General features: G+C 48.7%; 1 protein-coding gene across 4 annotated transcripts in view; it reads right to left on the bottom strand.

The window, feature by feature from the left end:
- Positions 1 to 26,323, bottom strand: part of MYO16 (myosin XVI) — a 596,952-nt gene that overhangs the window by 82,439 nt on the left and 488,190 nt on the right. For all 4 annotated transcript variants that reach the window (XM_045978501.1, XM_045978500.1, XM_045978499.1 and 1 more), the window contains exon 28: positions 14,501 to 14,603. In XM_045978501.1, the coding sequence (XP_045834457.1) occupies positions 14,501 to 14,603 (103 nt within the window). The remainder of the gene's footprint in view (positions 1 to 14,500; positions 14,604 to 26,323) is intronic.

The raw sequence follows: 26,323 nt of genomic DNA, 5'->3' as shown, positions 1-26,323 counted from the left end.
TCCAAGAGTGACATTTCTAACAGCAATTCGAAACACGGGAGTAGGTAGATCTTGAGATGCTGGGGATATGAGGGAAGATAACGTCCTCAAAGAGAAGCTTCCTGGGGACGATCAGCAGTGAGCAAAAATGACAGAGTTACATCTAAGGAAGAGGAATTGAGATGGGTTAGGTAGGATTCACGGAGAAGCAAGTTACCTCAGCCATTAGTCTTGAAGGATGGGCAGGAATTCTCCAGGGTGTCTAGGGATAGAGGGAGAAGAAGAATGTGGGGCAGAAAAAGCAGCCTGTGAACAGCAAGGGGCAGAAAACCATGTTGGGGGCTAGCTGCGTGAACAGTGATGCGGGAAGGGTCCACACACGTAATCGGTGGCCACATCGTGAAGAATATTCCACCTGGACATTCTTCTGTGAGCAACGTGGATCCCCTGGAAGATTGAAAGAGGATCCCAGCTAAATTTCCTAAAAATGACTCATGAAATTGTATTTGAAATTTATAAAGTTCCTTCTTAAAACCATCTGAAGAATGGGTTGTTGGACTTGGCTCTGGGAGGTACTTGGTGAATGAGTTAGTATCATGTCATCAATGATTTCGATCTGAAAGAAACTACCACTGCTGCCTGTGTGTTGGCCAACTCTTATTCATCCTTCATTACCGAGCTCAAGCCCCACTCCCATTATTAGATTTTTGAGAGCCGTTTATCCACTTCTAGTAGGCTTTGATGACTTTCACTTGTGTTCCCAGAGCACCCTGTGAATGATTCCTCATTTATTATATTGCATTGCATACTTGCCATTATGCATATACATTTACATCTCTCCTGGAGAATATGAAGATATATTCTTGAGCTTCACAAGTGGTGGGGATGTGGGGAGGGTGGATTCAGATTAGAAACAGAACATAAGGAATTGTGAAGTCCTCGTACAGGAGATGAGTCATCGCAATGGATGATAATGTCTTCAAGGATGAAAATAAGTTATGACGGTCATTGAAAACATGAGCCGGACCCTAAGTCATTCAGCAAACCAGAAAGAAGTCATGGCAGCCAGTAGGTGATAGGACAAATAATGGGGGCGAGGAAAGAAAAGTGGGGTGAAGATGGTCTACAAGTGGTGTAGACGGAAGACAGAAGGCTGGGGAGCAGTGAGTCAGCTAGCCCCACTCCCCCACTGAGACAAAGGAAGTGAGAAAAAGTGAAACCTCCTGACAGTATTTTCAGGAACGTCCACTTTCCAGTTCGCATATGGAGGCTAAATTAGAAGGGGAGTAAATACAAAGGCAGTAGGGTTTTTTCACAGCGTCTCAGAGATTTCACAGGACCCGGAGGCAGGTCTGAATGCTTCACACAGCAGATCCGGTTGTCGTGCAGGCGGGATAAAAGGCGTCCTTCCTGAGATCCATGCACTGGGACAATGGCAAGGGCGGAGCTGGGTGGGAACGTGAGACATGGGCATTGGCGGGGGAGGGTGCGGTGCTAGACAGGCAGATGCTCCTCTGGGAGCCAGAGGGCTGGACCTGCTCGCCAGCCTCCTTCTGAGGCTCTGGTGTGGTTGTGCCCAGGAGAATTCCCCAGAGGTAAAACCAAAGGTTCTGTAATGAGGGAGGCTTCGGGGCTTCCGTTTCAGTGGGAGGAGAGGGGACAGAAGCCCAAATCTACACAGGTGTCCCGCTAAGGCACAGCCTGAGACTCTGTGGGCATGGCTGGGTATCGTGCCGCCGTCACAGTCAGATGGCCAAAAACCTCTTCATTCGGCTCCTTGGGCGTACGTTGTGCTTACCCCGTGGGCCTACCCATTCATTCCTTCATTCACTCTTTACACATACATACATTTTGCCGTGCAATTTATTTGTGGATTGGGAATATTTGGAAATACTCATTGGAAATGTTAACATTTGTTTGACTTTGCTGGTCTTTTAGAGATGTCACGTTTAGAGTAAATGCTTCTTCTTTCCTTGAAGAATGAAATTCATCATTTAGTAGTATTTTGGATTTCTTTATCAGAAACTATTTTGAATAACACACTGTAGTCTTAAGTCCTCTGTTATCCCTCAGGCTAAGGACATAAATCTGGGAATCTTATTTAACCAGGAAACCCAGACAAGATCATAAGGATTCTATATTTTTATTGTCTATTAACGATGTTGACCAGGAGAAAAACGCTGGCCATTTTAATTTTTTCTATGGAATGAATTCACGTCAAGTTACTCCCATCATCTCTGCCGTGGTGTGCTATACCAAATCTAATAAATTAGGATTCCTTTGGATGCAACCAAATGTTCCAATCACCCACATTTTTAATTTCAGTTGTGTTCTCTTATAAAATGATGTTTCTCACGACCAGAGAGAAGGAGAAGGAGAGGTTAAAACGTTCCCCTCCTGAGCCCTCTCCCTGTGCCCTCCCTAGAGGCTAGAGTGTTCTGATCTGAGATTAAAATGTTAATGTCATTCCGACTCCTGTAAAAGTAGACCATCTGTGAATTATAGTCATTGCTATTTTTATTAGAAAACCATTAGTTTTTTTTTTTTTTTGAAGTGACAGATTTTAAAGGATTAAACAAAATTGTCCTTGATGACTTCGAGAGCTTCAATTCCTGCTACAGTTTTGGGGATCTTTCTGGGGGGGCTGAGGGAGCACAGACAGCTGCTGGAGAGCACATGGATGGCACGCAGGTAACCTGGAGGCAGCCCTAGGTAGAGATCAAAGGGACCCGTGAAGACACTCTTCTCTCTTCTCTCCTTTTCCTCCTCACCATCACTGAAGGCTGCCTCCGATCACAGAGGTGTAGACAAAGTGGGGGGGGCAAGCTTGCTGGCAGAGGTGGCCCTCCTGTGGAGGGGTAGAAGGACAGACACTCCGGGTTTCCATGGGTTTCCATGGCAACCCAAGGATGCCCGCAGGAGGAGCCTATTACTGGCCTCGCCCTTTTAGGTATGTCCCCCATTCACTGACTGGGAGACATGGGCAAAACTATCTTCAGAGTGATCTTTCTAAACATCAAACTCATGTAACTTACAAGCCTAACATGATTTAATAGCGGGCCATTTTCAGGATAACGTTCAAGCTCTTTGGAAATGTTTATTAGACTTTTTATACTATGGCTTTATTCAGTGCATTCATATATCTATTCTCTAACTATATCATGTTGCTTGCTATTCCAAAAGGGAAGCTTGCTTTTCTTCTCTGACTGAACACGTACTATATACCTTTCTCCAAATCACCTACTGGAGAAGCTCCTGTCCACCCTTTAAAACACAGATGGCTTGGTGAACTCTGAGTCTAGTGTGTACCTCAAAATAATGAATTCATTTTAATAGCTTACCCACATCGCTAACACACCTCGTATATGCTTCCAGAACACCACTAGTTCCTGTCTTTTGTCATTATTTGTATACCCGTCTGAATATTCAACTCGACTGTGACATACCGTGGGCTAGGATGATGTCGGGCAAATATGAAGCTCTCAAGTTAACATCCATCAAGGTGGAGAAGATGGCAGTAGACGGGACACCAAAATGAAGGAGGCAGAATTTCAAGAGTGATTTTATAGGACACGAGCTATAACATGAACTCAGATACTAAAAAATAGTTCACTTACATACATTTTAAAAACGAAATCTGTTTAAACTCTTTGAACTTGGTCATTTTGCAAAAACGCATCTAAGGAAAAGAGCAAGGAACAAAAATATTAACCTTGCATATTTCTGGGGCCACCAAATTTCCCAGATTTCCCAAGTTTCACCCTCCAATTCTTTATCTGCCTTGGACTCGCACCTTGCCTCCGGTTTATTAATCTTCCAGAAGCCTTCATGATTCCATGTAGCCTAGCAGTTTACATGTATAACTTTGGATTCAGCATTCAAAGCCCTCCACAATATGATTTTTGTTCATCTCTAAAGAGCTCACATCTTTGACTCTTCTAAAATAGGTGTTTTTTACTGTTACTTCAACGTCCCACACACTCTAGGAGAGCAGAAAACCGATGCAAGACTTCTGTAGACACTGTCGAGGGACGACAGCATTCTTGTGCATGGAATTTGCATTAAATAATGTTGTTGTTGCTGTCTGTGTGATGTTAGATACTGCCCTTCTCTATACCTATTATCACTGAAATATCTTTATTAAGGATCTCCATACACCTAATAATACCTTCTGGTGAATGCTTATTTTTTCTTTTTTGCTGCAAAAATGCTCTATTTTCCTTATTATTGATGAAGTAATCCTTGAAAATGTTAATATCCCTTACTCAAAAGCACTAGCTTTATTGTAAGAAAGACTTCTCATTTAAAGACACGCTATCTCATGTTACAGCTGCACGAAAAGTTGCATACATAGTTGCATCATTGACTGTGATACAAGCTCTCCAAAAATATGCCCACTATCTCGTCAAGGGCCCTACCAAAGTAGGTCTGTTCCCAATTTTAAAACAGCTTTCTTGACAAGATTCTGAACAATACAGTCTTTCTTTTATGTGTTTTGATGTCTGCATCACTCTCCCATCAGCCTTGTTTTCCTTCCTGCTGATCCGAGAATGTCATTGTGTTCCTTTAGAACACGGTTCTTTCTACTGTTACCATGCAAAGCACTTTCTGTGCCTACTAGGTAACCTTTTCCAAACAGAAACAGCTCCAAATCCCAAGACTTCCATATGCCCACCACGAACAGTCCTGCACTTATTCCTGGTTCTGTGTCATTTTCACATACTCTCGGGCGCATTGTATCTTATAGTTTTCCTGATTTTCCTGGCTCATATTTATTCACCCATCTATCCTATCAGTGGTCTGTCATCTCCAACTGTTTAGTCATTCATCCATCCCTCCATCCACCCATCCACTGCTCCATCTATCCCTCCCTCTATCCAATCACCCCTCCATCCATCTCTCTATTCATCCCCACATCCACTGATATATCCATCCATCCATTTATCCAACCAACTATACAACAGTCTGTCCATCCATCCATCCATCTATCTATCCATCCATCCATCCATTTATCCAGCCAACTATACAACAGTCCATCCATCCATCCATCCATCCATTTATCCAGCCAGCTATACAATAGTCCATCCATCCATCCATCCCAACATTTGCCAGGGGCTGGTACCCAGCACCTTACCAGGTTCTAGGACCTCAAGGATGAATAGAATATGGCCTATCCTTTCAAGAAGTTCAGAGAAATAACCATTTAACTAAAGTTCATCTTCCTCAGGCTGAATTAACATATTTCCCCATTTGCTTCTTGGATTCACTGCGTTTCTGAGGATGGACATTATTTTATGTGTGTACATTTCATTGTAATTATTTCAATACTTCACATTTTCATGGTAGCTTTGAAAAACTACCAAATGGAAATATTCTAATGTTCAGCCTGGCTCTAAATGTATTTTTAAACATCCTCAGAGGATACATTTATACTAAAATACAAGTTCTCTTTGTTATAAATAGATTATTCTTGAAGTTTAACTTCAACACAGAGAAGATAATTACAGCCACACACATTGAACAGAGTACCACATCTTCAGGTATTTGAGGAAGGTGGTTCGGCTCGAATTACATATAATTACAGGTTAAGAAAACGAATTACTCTCACCTAGAACAGTATGACCTGCACAGCAAACAGAGATGAACAAAAACTCCTATTCTGAGCTGACTGGTGAGTAACTCCCTATGTGATCCCACACATGGCTTCATTCCAGAAATCATATCGATGTGGTCAAGAGCCTGACAAAAGCAAAGCTCTTCCGCTCAAAGTCACCCATCAGGAAAAGCAAACCAAAGCCAGAGCCTCACAAAGCTGGTCGGCTTTAGAATCAGAGGGGAGGGGACATCGGAGAGGTGGATGCACTCATTGAAGGAGCAACAGCGGTCTCTGTTTTTAACAAAATGGCCTCGATACTATGAAAAATTACCTGCCTCGTGGAATATGCATGCTATAAATGATTAGCTGCAGTGGACACAGAGTCACAGCCCTCTGTCCTGTCCGAGGTCTGCACACACACACGCGCGCACACACACATACATGCAGGGGGCCCTCCCCCACCAGCGTCCGCCAAGTCACTGCCTCGTATGCCTTCTGAGGTTTGCTCTGCTTCTAAAACTGGGGCTCCTCGTGCCGCCCGGCTCTCATATCGTTCGTCCTAAAGAGCATTTTTAGATATTAAAAAAGATACTTACATCGGTTTCCTAATTTTCCAAGTATCTGTAGCGTGGTGTGTTCACATCTTCTCTGAGACTCACCTGCATGTGTGTTCGTGAACCGTCTTCTGCTTTTGACTCCCAGAGCCAGGGCTTCGTGTCGTCTCGAGATCCGCCCTATTTCGTGTGGCCGACTCGCACTTGTTCATAACGTCGGTTTTAAAGGAGATTTCACTCTTCAAGGGATTTAATAGGCCCATCTACCGAAGGCCACTGTCCCTTCCTACCCCTGCTGCTGCAGGCCATGTGCACTGGCTTCCCAGCCCTGTTCTTGCGTCCGGCAACACACTGGTTCATGCTTAAAGCATAAATCAGGTCACCTTACTATCCTCTTTGAAGCTTATTGATGGCTTCACGGTGAACTTGAAACAGAACGTGGTGTTTTGATGCAACCAAGGTCCCATGGGCTCGGTCCCTGCTCACCGCTAAGCCTCCTTCTCAAGGTGGTGACTTGGTGTCCCCAAAAGGTGAACCTGGTTCCTGATCGGCAAAAAAATCCTTGGCTATTACAAGGTTTGAGGCATCCAATAGGTGCTTCATAAAGGCTTGCTGCAGGACTAAATAACTCTAGATTGATACACACGAGATGGAGCACTGGGTAAGGCACGGACAGAACCACCACTTTTTAGAAACTGTCAGGCAATTGTTAATGACCGTCTGGGAGGACTGAGCTCTGGAGGACCACAAGTCACTGTCAGAGTGAAGAATTTTTTTTTACTCTTCCCAGTAATCAATTTGTTAGTAATTTCTCTCATTAATTTTCCTCCCTAGTGCTGTGATAATGAAAGCATGAGGTTGAGAAACACTGCCCCATGGCATCGTTCTCTTCCCTGTCTCCCAGTTCCTGGGGTCACCTTGCCCCCCACCCAGTCCTCAGCTGAACTTATCTCAGGGGGTGGCCACTTGGCTCCCGCCCTGGACCTGCCTCCTGCTCCTCAACCTTTACATCTCAGCCCGCATATGTTCATCGTAGAGATGCTCTGTACAACAACTGCCTCTCAAAACCAGGGTCCTGTGGGTTCCTCCCCAGCATGGATCCCAACCTGTCCTTCTCTGTTAGTTGACTGTGGTTTCCCCTCCCTCTCTCTACCCCACTAGCCTGCAAGCCTGTGGAAGAGGGCCATGGCGTTCCGCCTTTACAACGCACCGTGTCTCCTCGTGTAGCTTCAGGGACATCAGGGGTGCTCAAAAGATGCTTGTTGACTCAGCCAACGATCTAGGAGATAGAGGAAGTGAACTGGACTTGTAGGCGATGAGAGCTGGATGAGGAACAGGCACGACTATGCTTCCCTGATCAGTTATTAAGTGCAGGTACTACACTGAGCCCTTTGTGCAAGGAAGCCGAGAGGAACGCTATGAAGAAGGTACCACGCGTATTGGGCAGGCTTGATGGTGGACAGACACCTTCATTTCCAAAGAAAAAATGTGGTAGTCAGTACGTTTATTCATTCCTTCAGCAAATACATGTTTGGTATCTACTGTGTGCCAGACGCTGTTGGGAATGTAATAGTGAAACACACACACACACACATAAACACACACACACGACAATAAATATCGCATGTATCTACAGAGATAGATCTGAAAAAGATGTGAGAGTTTTCCTCAATGGAGTTCAGAGTCAAAGAGGAGAGAGACACACTGCCCAGGAATCAGACTTTGTAATATTATTTTTAAAAGCTGAGTCAGCGAATACACAGCCAACCTTCGGAGTACGTATCTCTGGGTAGTTCGATGATGGGTGATCTGTATTTTTTCTTTAATTTTCACTATTTTTCAAATTCCTTATCAAGAATAAACACTACTTTCATAACACAAATGTCTTCATATATATGTGTGTGTCTAGTATAAGAGAAAAAAGGAAATCAATATTGTGCATGGGTATAGTAATTCTCAGTTTACAATGCACATAGTACCAAGAGATACTCTAAGATCCCTAACGTTTATTATTTTCAACATTAATAATTCTAGACAAAGGGAAGGGATGTGAGAGAAAGAATAATTTTATAGGCTATTTTCTAGCCTGTACTTACAGCTGATTTATGAAGTGCTCCTTGAGTAATAAAACAAAGGTTATAAACCATTAATTTATTGTGCTAATAAGAGCCAAGGGCTCTAATACCATTGTCTTGTCTTAGAAGATGTAAAAAAAAGTGGAAGGTGCTTAAAACTTCAACAGTTTCTTGCTCTTACTTTTATTATCTTTTCTCTACTGTACTATTTTAGATTAATGAAACAATAAATCCTTCATCCAACTGATTTTATTTAATGTTATGGTAAAATGTTAATCATGCAATGCTCAGCACTGTAAGAGGGGCTCCTTCAAAGACCATATATTTTATGGGGACGTGCCACGAAATCGAGGCCACCCTGTGAAAATTACACTAGAAGATGACGGTAAAGAAAATAATTCTTGCGATTTCTTTGTTAGTGAACCAACACAAATAGGAAAAGCGTATTTCACTAGGATTTGGGGTTTGTCTTTTGGGAGAGCCCTGGTTGTTTCTCTCAGGATCTCTGTCCCTCTGCCCCTCTCTGTCCCTCTCTCTCTCTCACACTCACACGCCCACACGCGTGAGAGTAGCCATCGTATCGTGGGGCTAGTTGGGAGGAAGCTGACGTTCCCATCCTGTTTCCCACTTCCTGCCTGACCAGTCGTGACTAAGTCACCGGAAGTCTTCCTGGGTCTGTCTTCTCATCCTGACGCCATGTCACATTCTCTCAACTTCTTCCACGGTTTCCAGCAACAGTTACCGTGTGCCCCTGCTTCGAGGAGCCTCCCTTCACAGGACTCTCCTCCCTGCCTTCCCACAGAACTTCCCAAAGTCCTCAGAACATGACTGAAGGGACAGTGGAACTCCACCGTGAAAGCTTTCCCCAATGCAGACCAGCTATTCCCCACCACCGACTTGCCCTGCGCTCCGAGCCTCTGTGCTGGGAAATGGCGCCCCTAGCCGCGCTTGGACGGACTCCGACAGATTTGTTTCTCCCTTCGTCATCCCACCAGATGGCTTTAAAATGAATATAGCATTCAAATAACTACACAGAAAAAATCATCCTATAACCAGTTGATTCATATAAAATGTGTGAAAATCAGATTATACCATTTATTTTTCCACTTAGAATTAGTAGTTTCAAAAGTTTTCACTTTACATAAATGACATAACATAGCAAAACAAGCATGTTCCACATGGGCCTAAGTGCCTGCCAGTCACTTTTCCGTGGCGTGGGGAAACCAGGGCAGAAAGTGGTTGATTCCGTGTGCATAGCTTCGGAAGGATTATTTTCAAAGGCGCCTGAAAGTAGGACTGAACTAAAAATGGACGTATTTAGATAGAGCACGTATCATAATCATTGTTAGAAACAAACAATGGAAGGTTAATAACTCGCGGATCCACACAACTTGTTTTCACTCTGTGACTTAATTCAAGCTCTCTGTATTTTTTCCACAAGTGAAGTAATCTGAAGACTCTGTTTCATCAAGAGAACTGTACCTGGTGCGGCAGAGAAAACAGAGATCCTGCAAGAGATAACATGGGGCTCTCACAAAAGTACTGGAAGTCAGTCATCTTGAGTCTACTCAGCTTACTTCTAGAACCTTCCATTCCTCCTCAAACAACTGGCGTAAATCCACCATCCAATAAGGCCGAGGCTCTGACGAGGCCGCCATATTTTAAAAAACACATCATACCATTTCATTGTCTAACGAACAAGGAACCACCAGCAAGAAGGCCTCCTTGGCAACCACCACTACATCTTGGTTATTTTTCACTTTTGTTCAAAACAACAGCACTTGATGTGAAAGCCACGACGTTGAGAATGTTAAGAGAACAGCAGCACGAGCAGGTTTACCAACAGTTGTGGTGAGCGGTTGGAATCCCGTGACAGGAGGCAGAAGGGTCCTTCAAGAAGTGAGGCGGTAGGGCCCCTGGATGGCTCAGTGGGTTAAAGCCTCTGCCTTCGGCTCAGGTCATGATCCCAGGGTCCTGGGATCGAGCCCCGCATCGGGCTCTCTGCTCAGCAGGGAGCCTGTTTCCCTTCCTCTCTCTGCCTGCCTCTCTGCCTACTTGTGATCCCCCTCTCTCTCTCTCTCTGTCAAATAAATAAATAAAATCTTAAAAAAAAAAAGAAGTGAGGCGGAAAATACAACAGGTTACTTAGGACTTGAAGGCGAAAACGCTTTGGAGCAAAACAGAGTCAGTGAGACTAACACGTCTTTTTCATAAATGATCAAGATAATTAATTTGACCCTATATAATATTCTATTTAAATTGTATTTATGGGGCGGTAACAAATTTTAAAAATAATTCTCAATTACAGAAAGTAATTTATGAACACATTATCTTTGAATCATAGAGATAGCCTGCACTTCTGACTGCCGTCTCAAAACAATGCCCTAGATTTTACCACTCTCAGGTTTTGGTGGTGAATTATTCCAGATCGTAAACGGTCTCAAACCTCTGTGTATCCGTGTAAAATATATAGTATGATTTGGCCACTTCTTAGGGACCAAGACTTATCCATTACCGTCTACCGCGCCTCCTTCCCCTTTGCCCCCTGTCCTGGGGACGCAGGAGCAGTCTGGACACACACCAATCCCGGGGACGGACAGAGCATCGGCAACCTTAGAGAAGGTATGCGACCTGGGGGTGAGAAGAGAGCAGAGAGGAGGGAGGGAGCGTTCCGGAGAGCTGGGGTGCCGGGAGGTCCGAAGACGGGAGGGACAGGCTGGCAGGCTCGGGCTGGGGATTTACGGAAACGGCTTGCGACGACTATTCTCAGACTGCCCTCGCGCAAGTCGTGCGCTGGAAGCCACTGTCACCTTGACTCCGCTTCCAGGGGTGTCGCCCAGAACTGTCTCCCGCCCTGAGGCTGCCTGGGGACGGCCGGAGCAGCGGCTCGGTCTGCGACGGATTGGAGTGAACCCCCCCATGCCCCCAAGAATCCTTGCTTGATTCCAGCTCTCCCTCTCCATCCTCTCTTTCTCCTCTTGCTCTCCCTTCTCTCCTTCTCCTCCTTTTTCCCCAAGATGCAGTTAGGAAGGGGAGTCCAGAAGCACTGTGCTACGTGGGGGTCGCTGGCTGACGGTCTGGGTGAGAACGGCTGGGATCAGAACCCACCTGCCACCGGCCGCCGTCCCTGTGACTCTCCCTCACCTACCCGGTGAGTGACCAGTGTAAGAAGACACGGACCACAATCTGCTCAGAGCCATAAAGAGATCCGTACGTGCCTTTGATCAAAGCTCACGCTGCGACTCAGAACCTTTGCCTTTCAAGTTGCATCATCTGAATAGAAGCGCTTCAGATGGTTACGTTAAAAGATACAGATCCAGTCAAATGCCGAGGAGAGAACGCAGCCTAGCAAGACACAGATGCGGGTCTCAGCAGAGCGGCCCTTGCGCCGACACCAAGCATTAACCGCACCTGGGACCTTGATCAGCACGCCCATCTGCAAGGCTCCATCGCCTCCTGTCTCAAACAAGGTCATTACTGTTCACCCAGCTGACCTTCCTTTCTCCATGTACCCTTGTTATTAGGTTTAAATCAAAGAAGGCCAAAGCTCGGAACAGTTGTAACACGTTCTGCAGATGAGAGGAATCATCGTGCATAAAATATTAACATTTCCAGGGCCTCCCACGCTGACTCCAGACCCACAACTCCCCGGAGAATAAATCAGTAAACAAACCCAACAGCACTGAACAGGGCAGGTCTCTCTCTGCCTCTGAAACAGAAGGAGACGCGTGGCTACAATGTACCAAAGTGGGAGAAGATGGGGCTCAGACCCCCTGCTGACGCCTCCAAGGCTTCCCTGCACAGAGTCTGATCTATGTAAAGGAGAGCGGCAGCGTCCACTACCAACACCTCCAAGACCCACCAGAGCGGCAGTAAGAGGCTCATCGTACTTTTAGCGAAGAGAATTGAATTTCCAGCTAACGCTCCGCGCAGTTTCACACAGTGAAGATGGCTCCGATCCCTGCTGGCTCCTAGCGCCGCTTTTAAAAATATGGGCACGAGTGACTATTAATTCCCGCTAACCATTCCGACCCAAGGATGAACACTGACTGCTTAATAGAAACACACATCATGACTCTCGGCGATTTGGGAATCGTGCTATGAAACGACAGCCGTCCGTTAGGATCTCACCGCGGCTTCCAGGGGCTTCCCGGGCTCCGCGGTCGACTTGTCCTGGTGCACCGTCAGAGCCACTCCTCCGGCAGCGAAGGACGCGTTTCAGACACACACTGTGCTTTTGGAACTGACGAGTCTGACTTTCCAGGTCAGGAATAAATGATGTTTTTTTTTAAAAAAATTCTTCTGCTGGGTCACCTGGGAGGCTCAGTGCGTCAGACACAGGGCTCTGGATTTCAGTTCTGGTCTCGAGATCGAGCCCGGCCTGGGGCTCTGCAGGGGGCACGGGGTCTGTGGAAGATTCTCTGTCCCTCTCCTCTGCCCTTCTCGCTCGCTCTCTCTTTCTAACTAAATAAATTATTTAATTGCAAATTCTTTTGCTCTCTGTCTGCATAAAAGTGTACATGAACAGGCTTTATCTCTAGGATGCCAAGGATCTCTCTTACCGTAGAAAGTACACGAGAAGTTACGTTTTGGAGAAGCTGAAGAAAACCGTCTTTCCTACCAACTCACTACAGAACACACAACCCAACACGCAGAGAATAATAGGGTTCATGTACTTCTTTTGTCCCGTATGCTCAGTCTCCTTTTGGGGAGTGAAGGAGAGGGGAAAAGCGACCAGTGCAATGAAATGGGAACCAGTTCCCGTTTTTTATTTTGACGCACTTCTTCAAAGTTCCAATGCGTGTTGCGATATAATTCCTCCCCCAGCTGCGATTTCGAGTGTCCCAGCCCGCGCAATGGTGCAGAAGGAACGGCTGTCAGGAGGCACCTGTGTGGGACCCCGATCAGAGGACCGATGTGTGTCGTACACGGGCTTACCACCTGCTGGGGGAACGACCCCTCCAGACGCCCTCACCCTTCCTCCACAACCCACGCCGCCTTTCAGTATTAATGAAGCACATTACCCTTGTCTGCGAGTCTTTCTTCTTCTTCGTCTTTCTTACTTTTCTTTTCTTTTTTTTCTGAGAGAGAGAGAATGGGCAAGAGGACGAGCAGGAGGGGAGGAGGGAGAGAGAGACTCTCCAGCAGACGCCGAGCTCAGCAGAGCCCGACGCGGGGCTCCATCTCAGGACCCTGACATCACAACCTGAACCGAAACCAAGAGTCAGACCCTTGACCAACCGTGCCACCCAGGCATCCCTCGGACTATACTTTAAAGGGAAAAAATACGAGAAAATCTCAGAGTTATGTGTTCAGGAACCACTACCGCCCAAGGACTTTAAATCCCAGCAGTGACTCAGTCACGATGACGTCCACTTCCTGGAGTCTGTGTCACCGTTCCGTGTGCGAACCCGCCTCTCCTGCCCCTGGCTCCAGAGCGGTGAGCGGACGCCGTCCCACGTTAGTGACTCCCCCTCACTCCCTTTCCAATCCAACCTCTGACTACACGACTCCTCCAGACCGCATGCGCCTCCGCCTTCAGACTATTTAAAGCTCGTCCCATTATTAGCTGAAAACAAAGGGAAAGGAACGAAGAGGACAGAGAGAGACAGGGCGGCACAGAAAGTGGAGTCAGCAGTCATCCGTCTGACATTCCAGGTCCCGTGTCCTTTGCCACAGACGCAGCAAGGGCCAATGCCAGCCCCGCGGTCCCCCTGATGTCACCTAGACGCACAGTGGACGCCGCCACATACAACCAGTGATTCCGAACCATCAGAAGAGAAGCCTGCATCTCTGGCCAACCAAGGGGTCCCATGAAAGACTAAATGTTTCCAGGCACGAACCTTTTGCCACGGAGTGAGGTAGAAGGGACAGTGACCTTTCCCGGTGTGGCAGCTGAGAAGTAGCAAGCAGGGGCCCCCAGCCCCGGACGAGCCAGGGAGTGGGTCTGAAGAAGGCAGAATCCAGGCGAGGGGCCAAGAAACCAACCCCCTCATCCGCTCTCCGCTCACTCCCTTAGAAAGCCTGAGTGACAGGGGGACTGACACCTGGGCCAACAACAGGCAGCACGAACTTCTCATCTGCCGTGGAGGGAGCCCGCGGGCCCCCCTTGCATGGCTGCCACCACATGCAACAACGGGAAAATCCGAAAGACCCACGTGCTCCCAGGGACCACGCCAATGGCTCGTCGCAAACATGTTCCCCTTTTTGCCATGGAGCCTGCCGGCACCCACGGGGACCCGGGTGGTTCGTTCGAATCCCGGGCCGCGATGCCAGGGCGCTCGCTGGTCACTCACCTGCCAGCCTTGCAGTTTGCAGCGCTGGAGAACCAGACGACATTTCTCCTCCGCGGACAGCGGCGGCTTCTCGCCCGGGAGCGTATGGGCCAGCGGCTTGTACCTGTGGAAAGCAGCGGGGACACGAAAGCCGTGACTGAGTGTGTCAAGCAAATGCTTCTTTTGTCCGGCAGGGTCATCTCGGTCACACTCTTTCTCAAAACGTCCCCAAACCCCACTTGATCCCCCGAGCCCCCAAGTCTCCATCCGCCGTGTGCTGAACCTCCTCCAACTGCGAAATAACCTCCTTCTGCCACGTGACGATGAGTTTTTAAAATGAGCCAAATATGTGTTTCAATCCTTTAACGCAGGTTTAACACTGTTATCAAGGACTGACGGAAACCATTTAACCGAAGAAACTGAAGGAAAGAAAACTCCTAGTTTTCATGTAAATATTTAGAATGCTCTTAAAAATATGCCTTTTAAGAAATTTTAGAATTCCTTATGACCACTTGAAATGAACCGAGAGGTAGTAAGACTCTATAATGTGATATATAATCACATTAATATATATAAATATATAATATTTATATATATATTTATTTATTTATATATATATTTATTTATATATATATTATATATATATATATTTATATATATATAAATATATAATATAAATCAGAACATCTGGAAGCTTTACTCAAGGGGGATCTGGAGCGGCTCTGCCCATTATGTTACCTATAGGGTATTATCAATCCTCCAGATGGACATTTGTTTGTTTGTTTATTTATTTATTTGAAAGTTCCTCTGAATGACTGACATTCCTGAGCTGAAATCCATGGCAATATAATGGTTTTTTATGGATTTTTTAAAATGCCTTTCAAAATTCTACCAGCCACTTAAAAAATCGATGTAAAATTTCCCTTGCCTGCACGGTATTTAACCTGGCGTGGAGGTAAAGCGTGTTAGAAGATGAAGGAAGAAGAGAAGAGGAGGAGGGGGAGGGGGAGGGGCAGGGGGAGGAGAAGGAGGAGGAGGGGGAGGAGGGGGAGGGGCAGAGAAGAAACAGGAAGGATTCGTGTAACTGCATTTAGTTGGACTGTGTTTACGATTCCCACGTTGGGCTGCTTTGGGAATTTAATGCCCAAAGGTAAATCATTTAAGTTCTCTGTGACTTTCTGTAAAATGTCTTTGATTTCCATCTGAAGTTTGTTGCGGCAAATCTGGCAATTTCTTTTTTTTTTCTTTTTTTTTTTTCCTTACTTCATTTTTTTATTTATTTTTTTCAGCGTAACAGTATTCATTCTTTTTGCACAACACCCAGTGCTTCATGCAAAACGTGCCCTCCCCATTACCCACCACCTGTTCCCCCAACCTCCCACCCTTGACCCTTCAAAACCCTCAGGTTGCCCCAACCTCCCACCCCTGACCCTTCAAAACCCTCAGGTTGTTTTTCAGAGTCCATAGTCTCTTATGGTTCGCCTCCCCTCCCCAATGTCCATAGCCCCCTCCCCCTCTCCCAATCCCACCTCCCCCCAGCAACCCCCAGTTTGTTTTGTGAGATTAAGAGTCATTTATGGTTTGTCTCCCTCCCAATCCCATCTTGTTTCATTTATTCTTCTCCTATCCCCCTACCCCCCCATGTTGCTTCTCCATGTCCTCATATCAGGGAGATCATATGATAGTTGTCTTTCTCCGATTGACTTATTTCACTAAGCATGATACGCTCTAGTTCCATCCACGTCGTCACAAATGGCAAGATTTCATTTCTTTTGATGGCTGCATAGTATTCCATTGTGTATATATACCACATCTTCTTTATCCATTCATCTGTTGATGGACATCTAGGTTCTTTCCATAGTCTGGCTATTGTAGACATTGCTGCTATAAACATTCGGGTACACGTGCCCCTTCGGATCACTATGTTTGTATCTTTAGGGTAAATACCCAGTAGTGCAATTGCTGGGTCATAGGGTAGTTCTATTTTCAACATTTTGAGGAACATCCATGCTGTTTTCCAGAGTGGTTGCACCAGCTTGCATTCCCACCAACAGTGGAGGAGGGTTCCCCTTTCTCCACATCCTCGCCAGCATCTGTCATTTCCTGACTTGTTCATTTTAGCCATTCTGACTGGTGTGAGGTGATATCTCATTGTGGTTTTGATTTGTATTTCCCTGATGCCGAGTGACATGGAGCACTTTTTCATGTGTCTGTTGGCCATCTGGATGTTTTCTTTGCAGAAATGTCTGTTCATGTCCTCTGCCCATTTCTTGATTGGATTGTTTGTTCTTTGGGTGTTGAGTTTGCTAAGTTCCTTATAGATTTTGGATACTAGCCCTTTATCTGAAATCTGGCAATTTCTAAAACGAGTTGTTGCTTCCTTAGAGCAAGGAAGGAAAGAAGTGCATCGCTTCCCCGTCTGTATCCAGTATCCACCGGGCTCCCTCTTAGCAGCCAGGAGAGCACTGGACGTGTGCCCCCCGACCGCCACCCCAGAGTGGTCCCCCTCTGGGGTTCTGTCAGTGTCCCCACGCAGGGAGGTGCCCAGCATGTGGGTCTGGCGTAAAAAGCACTTCGAGAAAGCACACTATTGTGAATTTGTCAGTAGCAGACATTTATTTCCTTTTCCGTCCTTGGCATCACCGCTGAGCCCTTAGTCTGTTAGTCGACCCAGGCCGACAACGATCCTAATCTCCACAGCCGCACGTCAGATGAAATGCATCAACGTCAGCCACAACCCTTCCTTCTCACACACGGAATTTTGCTCCTGTATCGGACTCAGGGCACAGGAGGGTGTGACCAGAGCAGGGAGCAGAGCCTGGACGCGAACAGGAGCGTGCCAGAGGCAAGGACGGGAAAAATCTCGCTCACATTCGGATCACACCACACGGACGGAAGGGATCTGTGGAATATGGAAGTATTCAGTGACTTTTTTCTTTTTTTTTTAATAAGAGGCAAGAATGGGATTTCCTATGCGGTAGGCATTGGAGTTGGTGTCTATCTCGTGTACTGGTCTTAGTGTGTGGTTGTTGCAGGAGAGAGAAGGGTGTCTCCAGGGTAGAAGAGAACAGACACAATGCGTGGAATGGGGTGTGTGCGTGTGCGTGTGTGCACGTGTGCGTGTGGGTGAGAAGGGCCAGGACGGGGAGTGTTGTGTGCAGAGGGCAGTGGGTTGGGCCTTCCAGAATTGTGGGCGCGTGACATGCACACACCAGTAAGCAGACACAGATTAGGTGTATAACATCTCCGTGCTTCAAAGGTGACATGTGACAGACTTGCACCATGGGTCTGAATCTGGGAGAAGCCGGTGGGTGACCTAAACACAGCCTGGGGGTCTAACTTTGCAGAGAATTGTTTCGAGGCCTTTGGTCGACCACTTTGCACGGGATGCTCCCCTCCGTTCCCCCTGCATGCATTTTCAGGATGTGACATGAATTCTTTATTGTATTAAGAGCACCAGTCTATTTCCTATGGGACCTCACAGTGGGTTAGCTTCCCCGGGCTGGGCCATCTCCTGCATTCCACAGTCTGCTGGATTGCCTTTGCAAGCCATGAGTACTGGTAAGTGATGGGAGACTCAGACACTGGGCTGGGGCAACGGGGGCGAGGTGGGAAGGGACATTTGTCACGCACTGAACAGGAGCATGCGCTGTCCGTGCCCCTCCCAGATACAGGAGGCCTGCATGGTGATCTTCTTTCGACAGCCAGAAAGTACACGGTCACAGAAATCAAGGCACTTGCCCAGGTTCACACAGGCGATTTTATGGGTTGAATTGTGTCTCCCCCAAAAGATAAGTGGATATGACTCTCTTTGAAAATAGTGTCCTTGCCGATGTCATGCAGTTAAGATGAGCTCGTTCAGGTGGGCCGTGGTTCGACATGGTCGGAGTCCGTCCAGGAAGAGGCGAATGCCACGGACAGACAGGGATGCACAAGGAGAACGCCGTGTGGCGAGGGAGACAGAGGTTGGAGGGACTGGACTTCGAGCATAGGAGCACCAAGGGTGACCGACCACACCGGAAGTGGGACAGAGGCGCCCAAATACTCCACTCAGAGTCTCAGAGGGGCACAGCCTCGATGACACTTCGTTGGGGACTCCCAGGCTTAAGAAATTCGAAAGAGTGCATTTCTGTGGTTTTAAGCCCCCTGGTTTGGGGTGTTTTGTTAGGACAAGCCTGGGCCTTTCCACCAAGAGGTGGAAACAGCAGCTGAGCAGGGAGCTGAGCCCAGGACCACGTGACTCCCACGTGACTCCCACGGCGGTCTAGATGGCCCCAGATGGTTCTAGAGCAGAAAGGAAAGGGCTGGGACATGAGAAACAGAAGAGGTTAGCACTCAGCATCAGCAGCACACTGGACTTGCAGAGAAACGATTTCCAGGTTCTCCGACCTTTGGGTGACTGGGCCTCTGACGGAAAACTCAGCTCAGAATGAAATACAGACTCATTCAAGCGCTCAGGAAAGCCAGCACGTTCCTACCATTTAGCCAGAGTCACACAATGAAATGAAATCACTCAAATTATCTTTTTATTCTCTTACAATTGTCTCATTCTGGAGCTCTGCTCATTATCACGGAGAACTGAACTGACGTAATTCGAGTATCTGAAGACAGTATGAACAAGTCAGAACAAAGATCTTACATGGGGGGCTTTTTTCCCCACTTTATATTGTTCTTGTGACATCTAAAATGGTATAATTCTGACATTTCAACCGAAACGACAAACACATCATCCCGAGTGAGGGCCTCTCTTTTAGTGTAATTAAAAACATCTTGCTATTTGGAACGTGCGTGTCATCTCTGGGTGGTGTCCCAGGTCGATCACTGAGCTAAAACAGAATCTCGCAGAAACTCCAACCCACGACCAGGGGGTTAGGAATGAGTCTGGGACAGCGTGTGGGTGCTGAGCGCAGGTGTGACTGGACATGGGACTCCGAAGCTTCCATTCCCTACACCCTCTCAGCCTCTGTCATCTGAGACGAGGTCACCTCGACCCACTGAAGAGCTCTGTGTTCAGACTGGTACCTGCCCGTGTCTGAGACAGATCAGCTGACTCGAAGATGTCAACAGCTCACTGTTGCCTCGTCCTGGTTTGGGTTGGAGGGAATCATTGGGATCTAATTCCAGGTCCAGAACCCGGGTCCCGGGCTCGTTCTTTTGGGCTCATTCAGTCAATTAGCCGACACGAACGGCAGCACAGGCTGAGCACAGGATACGCACACGGAACGCGTCCAAGGCAGACCCTGACAGCCTGTGATGGAGACGGGAGACCGGAAACACAGACGAGGAGCCACGTCAGATACAAGAGACACGAAGAAAAATGGGGCAGGAGAGTTTTCACTGAGAGCAGGTGTCTGCCGGCAGGGAAGGGAGCTGTGGGGCCCTCCGGGGAATGGGAACCCCGGCGGAGGGAACAGCAAACCCACAAGCCCTGAGCGGGGTCCTGTGCGCCCGTGTGAGCAATCCCGGGGTGGTGGCCGCGGCTGGAGCGGAGCAGGCCGAGGAAAGGTCCAGGGGCAGATTCACAGGAAGGAGGTGACCTTGCAGGTGACTCTAAGCCCTCGGTTCTGACCCTGAGAGCCCCAGGACACAGCGGTTTGAGCAGATGAGTCCTACCCTGGGACTCCAGAAGGGTCCCCAGGAGCCGGCGGCCGGGCGTGGGCATGTACAGCGGACAGCCCAGGGGTCTCCCCAGAGGCCCTCCCTGCAGCCCGGGAGGCGGCGTCCGCGGGAGGAGTTGGGTGTGCGCAGCCCAAGGCCGGCGGCAAACAGGAGGCTTTCCTGAGGGAGGGACGCGGATGCGGGAGGGAAGGGAGGGGTCCCTGTGAAGCTGGAGGGCAGAAGTGACATTCGTGGAGATGGAGCGCCCCGGGGACAGCGGCCGCTTCACACTGGGAGGTGGCGGTCAATGCCACAGAGGAGGACACAGGAAGTCACGGGGGTCCCTGAAGTCAGCCGACGCCCCGAGACATCTCTGCTGCCTGTTGCCAGGCGCTCCGCTGGGGCCCCTTTCGCCTGTCACCAGCCACTGCCTCCTGGCCAGGACGGTGCCCAGCGTCCAGAAGACGCCTCCTCGGGCTGAGTCCTCGGGGGTCCCTGAGGCCGAAACCGAACCCTGGGTCTGGCTTCCCTTGGGAACGTGTCTGCCGACTTTCGACTTCCTTCCCCCAGACGCTCTTGGCCCCGATGGCCGATACTGGATGAGCGCTGGGGCTGGGCGGCGAGTTCCAGCTCAGTTCCGGAAAACTCTCTAACCTGCAGGCTAGTCGGTAAGTGCCCTCTGCACACCAAGGGTTCAAATACGAAAACTCTCCTCAACTCACACCCACCACCAGGCACAGGGTGACTCGGGAGTTGTAACAGACATCCCGGTCCTCGGCAGAAATCACGGGTGGAAGGACCCATCGTCCGCGGTGCTCACTCGGGGTCTCTGCAGTCTGAGCGGGGCCGGCCGAAGTGGAAGAGGAAGGGCGAAGCTGATGACTGAGACGTGTGCAGGGGAACCGAAGGGACGTGGTAAGGATTTGTCTTTTCCAAAGTGATCGTTCCTTCTAGCTTCAAGGAGAACTCAGATGCACTATTTCTCGTGAGCTTAGAGACAAAACAGAGCTTACGGGGTGACCACAGAGGCAGGCTAAACAAAGCAGAGACTCAGCTGACTCCTGTAAGAAGCCCACCATGGAACCGCAGAGTCACTTCCTTAGAAAAACACAAGGTATGTGTATTGAGCTCATGTTTACAAACAAAACACAACAAAACCACTGAAAACAACAACAAACCCCACCTCAGAGCAATTTCTCTGACATGGTTTGTGTGCTGAATATTGGCTTCGTCTCTTCACACTCGAGCACAATTTTGTTGTGAAAGTTTTGGTCCCTAAACCCCTCAAAATTTAATTCTAGTCGGCAAATATTGATTAAGCACCAATTACGAACAAGGTAGCCTGCCAAGACGTGCACAGCTTACCAGGATGGGCAAAGCGACCCTCTCATTTGACTGCCTATGCTCATGGATGACTTTTTTGGTCAAAATTGTATCTCAGAAAAGATGTGGTTTTCTTAATTCAAGACCTCATGAAATTTTCTTATAAGGGCCCTATTTTATTTAGTCAGGAACAACAAAATGAAGTTTAGGGAGCACCGTTAATCTCATCCCTCAGGAACGGGACTGGCTAATACACAGAGAGAGAGGGGGTGTTGCTGGAGCTCTAGAAGGGAGGTTAGGATGGGGAGGCATCCAGGAAAGGCAGAGGAGGGAGGGGAAGGGCAGGGGATGGCACCGAGACCTCCACAGAGGGTGGGGCACAAGCTTGGGGCTCTGGTGACTCGTAGCATCGATGAAAGAAAAGGTCGACAGCTCGAGAGGCAGGTACAACCAAGCAAAGTGTTTGGGGTGTTTTCTTCTTCAGGGTCGGGGAAGAACCAGGGAGCCCATAGTCCACATTTATAGAAATACACAAAACCTATGTTCTACTCATGCTTATTTGGGAATACTGCTGTTTTTCTCCAGATTATTGGGTTCATTCCTGTTAGCTCTGATAGGACAAGGACAGGGTTTCTTCTGGAACCATCTCCTTGAGACTTCCCCACAGGGCACTGCGGGGCTTTCCACCTTGCCAGAAACGAGGCTGTGTGTCTGCAGTGGAACGAGGTTGCATCTCCCTTGCTGTGCGGACTTGCCGGGACGGCTTGTTTTGCTGGTCCTATGCCTGCTCTCACAGCAAACACAGTGCAGGTGCGGAGGGGTGATTTTCTAGCTATTTGGGGCTAATTTCCAGCATTCAGAAAGCTGAGTGGTGGGTTGAGTGGAACAGCTGCCTAGCAACGGGACTGACATACATCATGAAAATAGTGAGAAGTAGGAAGGAAAAGGAGCACAGAGGGCTTGGGGGAGAAATAAAATCTATTTCGACGTGGGGGGAGCGGAGAAGGAAGAGAAACGAGGCAGAGAGAGACAGGCTTCGCAGAAGTGCCTTTCAACTAAAGAAGAGCACTTTTTTTTTTCTTTTAAAGACGACGTGAAAGCAAAGGGAGAAAGTTGCTAAAAATCATCATTCACACAAAAATGCATCGTGTTCCCTAAGTGTGCACATTCTCTCTCTCCTTCCCATGACTTGGGATTAAGGACTCCACCTCCCGTGGCAGCTGGTCCTGCATTCGTCCCCTGAACTCTCCGTCCTGCAGAGGGCCGGGCCTGCTCCCCTCGACCACCCACGCGGAGCCTTCACCTGGTGCACCCGCCCATCACTGGGCCGGGTCTCCCAGCTTCCCACAGCTCCACGTCCGACCTTCCCACATTTCTTTGCACCTGCTGCACCCTCTGCCTGGGGCTCAGCAGCTTGATCCACGTCCTGGTGCATCTCCTGTGTCCGCCTACCCACGACCCCCCCGGATACTTACTGGAAGGACAGGAAGGGGACACGAGCTGCAGGCTGCTACAGCTCTGGGGCCTCCTGGACGGTGCAGGCCTGGAATCTGGACGTGAGTTTATTTTCACATCTACTGGGATCCACATTAAGCCTCTCCGTGTTCACCAGGAACTGCGTATGACTCTTCGAGGAAAAAGGCACTAGGACAGTCCCAGGCCTCCTGCTGAGGCCGCTGGTCGAGACTGACTTCCCAGCTCTTTCCAAGTTATGGCAAATAGGCTGCCGTCATCTTTAGAAACACGGATGCACCATGCAAAGACACGGTGGCATTTCACATTCCCATGTGCCTCCCGGTGCGAGAACCCCAGGGAGGACAGTCCTCGGGAAGAGTGGGGAGGTGCTGGGAAGAGCCGCACCCCTGCCCCGCCCTGTCACCCTACAGCCCACACCGGGCCATCTGCTGGCGGAGCTAGGGGCCTCGCGCCCCCACCTGCCGTGGGCGGGTCTCCGGGGTTGGAAAGGAAGCAGGGAGCAGGAGAGATGGACCGAGGGAGAGTAACAACAAGCCTACAGGTTCCAGGTGCCGTGCCAGGCTTCCGCACATCGGCACGGAATTCTCACCACCCCAGGAAGCTGTGCGACACCTTCAGGTAGTTTAGAGCAGGGCTTGGGGCTAATCTGGCTTCTACTAAGGTACGTGGGAGATGAGGTGAAATGAGACCTTGCCTCTGTTGCTTTGGGGCTTGAGAGGACAGAGGGGACCATCATGCGGAATAATATATAAGTGAAGAATATCACTAAGACACAACCTGGAAAAGCCTGACTCCATGGTCGTCCCTTATGCTCCCCGTCTTCAGCTTTGGGGTTAGTCCCTTTCTCTCTTCCTTCCATCCTTCCCACTCTCTCCCTCCCTCTGTCTCTCCCTCTCTCTCACCCTCATCGTGGGGGTGAGAGCTGCTTCTGTTACTACGATGTTAGTAACATTACAGTAGGACTTCGAGGTCCTCACAGCCACCACTGTTAAGCATTTATCAGTTAAGACTAAAACACAGCACCCAGCATTCACACTCAAAGTCTGGCTCGCACACCACCGCGGAGAGAGTCCCACGAGGAGGAAGGTGGCACGGAGGGGTGAGGGCACCCTGCAGTCCCCGAGAGGCTTGGCCAAGCCCTTCCCAGTCACCGGGAAGTCCCCGTGCTGCGTGCCGCTGGCCCTCTGTGAGCTCTGGGGAAGGTGTGGGGTTTGCTTGTGTTTCAGCGGCTGCTGTACCGGCTGGTGGGACACACGGCTGGCCAGTGGGGCGAGGGCGGCGGCTGTGAATGCGGCCGGGATTGGAGATGCGCCCATCCCCTCAATAGCCTCCCTCCCGGGAAGCATCTGGAGCCTGAGCCTGTGCCCAAGCAGCCCGGCCGCCTATAGATGCGGCCTTGTCCCAGGGCACTCACTCACGCATCTGTGTCATCAAGCCAGGGTTCCCACCCCAGACAACGGGGGAGGTGAATTTTAAAAAAAAAATTTTTTTTAAATGCTAGACTAGACCTGGGCTCCTGGGATCAGCCTACTTCTGTGCCGACAAAAAACGAATTCAGAACATCTGCTGAGAATTTACAGGACAAGGCTCTCAAGTTCTCTTGTCACGTCTGGTCCCTCCCTTTCATTTGAATTGCGCGACGTCACGGGCGTTCTATGTATTCAGAAAAGGGATGAAAGGGACACACCGAATGAGAAAGTCCCCGTGGGGAACGTACACGGAGCTCCGTTTCCTAAGCAGCCTTTGCAAGCCTACCACCGACCTCAGCCAGGTTTGGGTTCGCGCCAGATAGAGCCCATGAGTGTTTTCCTACACAGAAACCCCACCCGGGCACGCCGGCACTCCAGAGCCATCTCCCATGGTGGCACTGAAAGGGCACGGAAGTTGTGATGGGGCTGAGATAACGTTACGGTCAGAGACCCTACTGCTGTAGCTCCTGGGCTTGTGACCCACAGCGGGAGGTCCCTGAGCACGGTCGGCCTGCACTGATCGGACGGGCTTGTGTCCTTCCTCCTCTGTGCTTTGCAGAATTACTGGCGGGGACACAGCCTGTTTTTATCAGGTACAAGAACAGCTCGTTGAGTTAAACTGAAAGAACAGGTGTTCATTGGTTGTTCAAGCCTTTAAATGAGAGACCACTTTAAGCTCTGCAATTTGGGTAAAATTATCCCATTTTTAAAGCAATTTCCTCCTTTCAAAGACCTACCAGGGTCAGCGTGACCATCTATTTTTTGAGTAGGGACAGGAAACCAAGGCAGGTCAGTTTGTCGGCTAGAAAGGTTTGTTACTCCACTGTTTTCTCTCCCTATCAAACAGCGGGCGATCCTTTTGCGTGGACGTGGCTAGAACATTTTATGGAGATTGGTAGCTAACACCAGTTTTATTATTCCAATAAGTTTATGCCTATTTCAGACATCGAATGCGTTACTTACTACCCTGTGAACCTGCTGTTCAGAATGTCACTGTCATTATGCCTCGTTAGCAGAGCACAAAGGAGAATGGCTCTGCTCCTCACCAGAACAGCCTGGACCTGCGCCGAGATCACACTGTTCCAGCAACAATGAAACTGTCTCTTCAACATCCACTTTGAGAGTCTGTGACAGGCTTGAATGACGACTTAGAGATCAGTGTCTGCACCTAATTATGTCGGTTAATTTCAGACAGGTTCACAGTGATCTCTGAACAACACGGGTTTGAACTGAGTGGGTCCACTGACACACAGATTTTTTTTATAGTGTGCCACTATAAATGTGAAAACGCTGATTTTCTTTCTTTTTCTTTTTCTTTTTTTTTTTAAGATTTTATTTATTCATTTGACAGAGAGAAATCACAAGAGAGGCAGGCAGAGAGAGAGGAAGGGAAGCAGGCTCCCTGCCGAGCAGAGAGCCCGATGCGGGACCCGATCCCAGGATCCTGAGACCATGACCCGAGCCGAAGGCAGCGGCCTAACCCACTGAGCCACCCAGGAGCCCTCTTTTTCTTTTTTTTAAAGAAACTTTATTTTTTTTAAAAAAAGATTTTATTTATTTGACAGAGAGAGTGAGATGACAAGTAGGCAGAAAAGCAGGCAGAAGTAGGCAGAAGCAGGCTTCCCGCGGAGCAGAGAGCCCGATATGGGGCTCGATCCCAGGACCCTGAGATCATGACCTGAGCCGAAGGCAGAGACTTAACCCACTGAGCCACCCAGGTGCCCTGCCTTCTGATTTTCTTAACAACATTTTTCTCTAGCTTGCTTCCTTCTAAGAATACATTATATGATACGTACAGAAGACACGTGCGAACCGACCCGTCATGGTGTTGGTAGGGCTTGCAGTCAACAGTAAGCTGCAGGTAGTCAAGGTTGGGGGAGTTGAAAGTTACACTCAGATTTTTGACGGCATGGACTTGAGCGCCCCTGACTCCCACACTGAACGCGTTCAAGGTCAACCGTAGTTACGATTTTTAGAA

Source organism: Meles meles, chromosome 14 (genome assembly GCF_922984935.1).
Source record: "Meles meles chromosome 14, mMelMel3.1 paternal haplotype, whole genome shotgun sequence".
In the NCBI taxonomy this organism is placed as follows: Eukaryota; Metazoa; Chordata; class Mammalia; order Carnivora; family Mustelidae; genus Meles; species Meles meles.
Note: the sequence above shows the minus strand (reverse complement) of the source record. Positions and strands in the feature narration are given on the sequence as shown.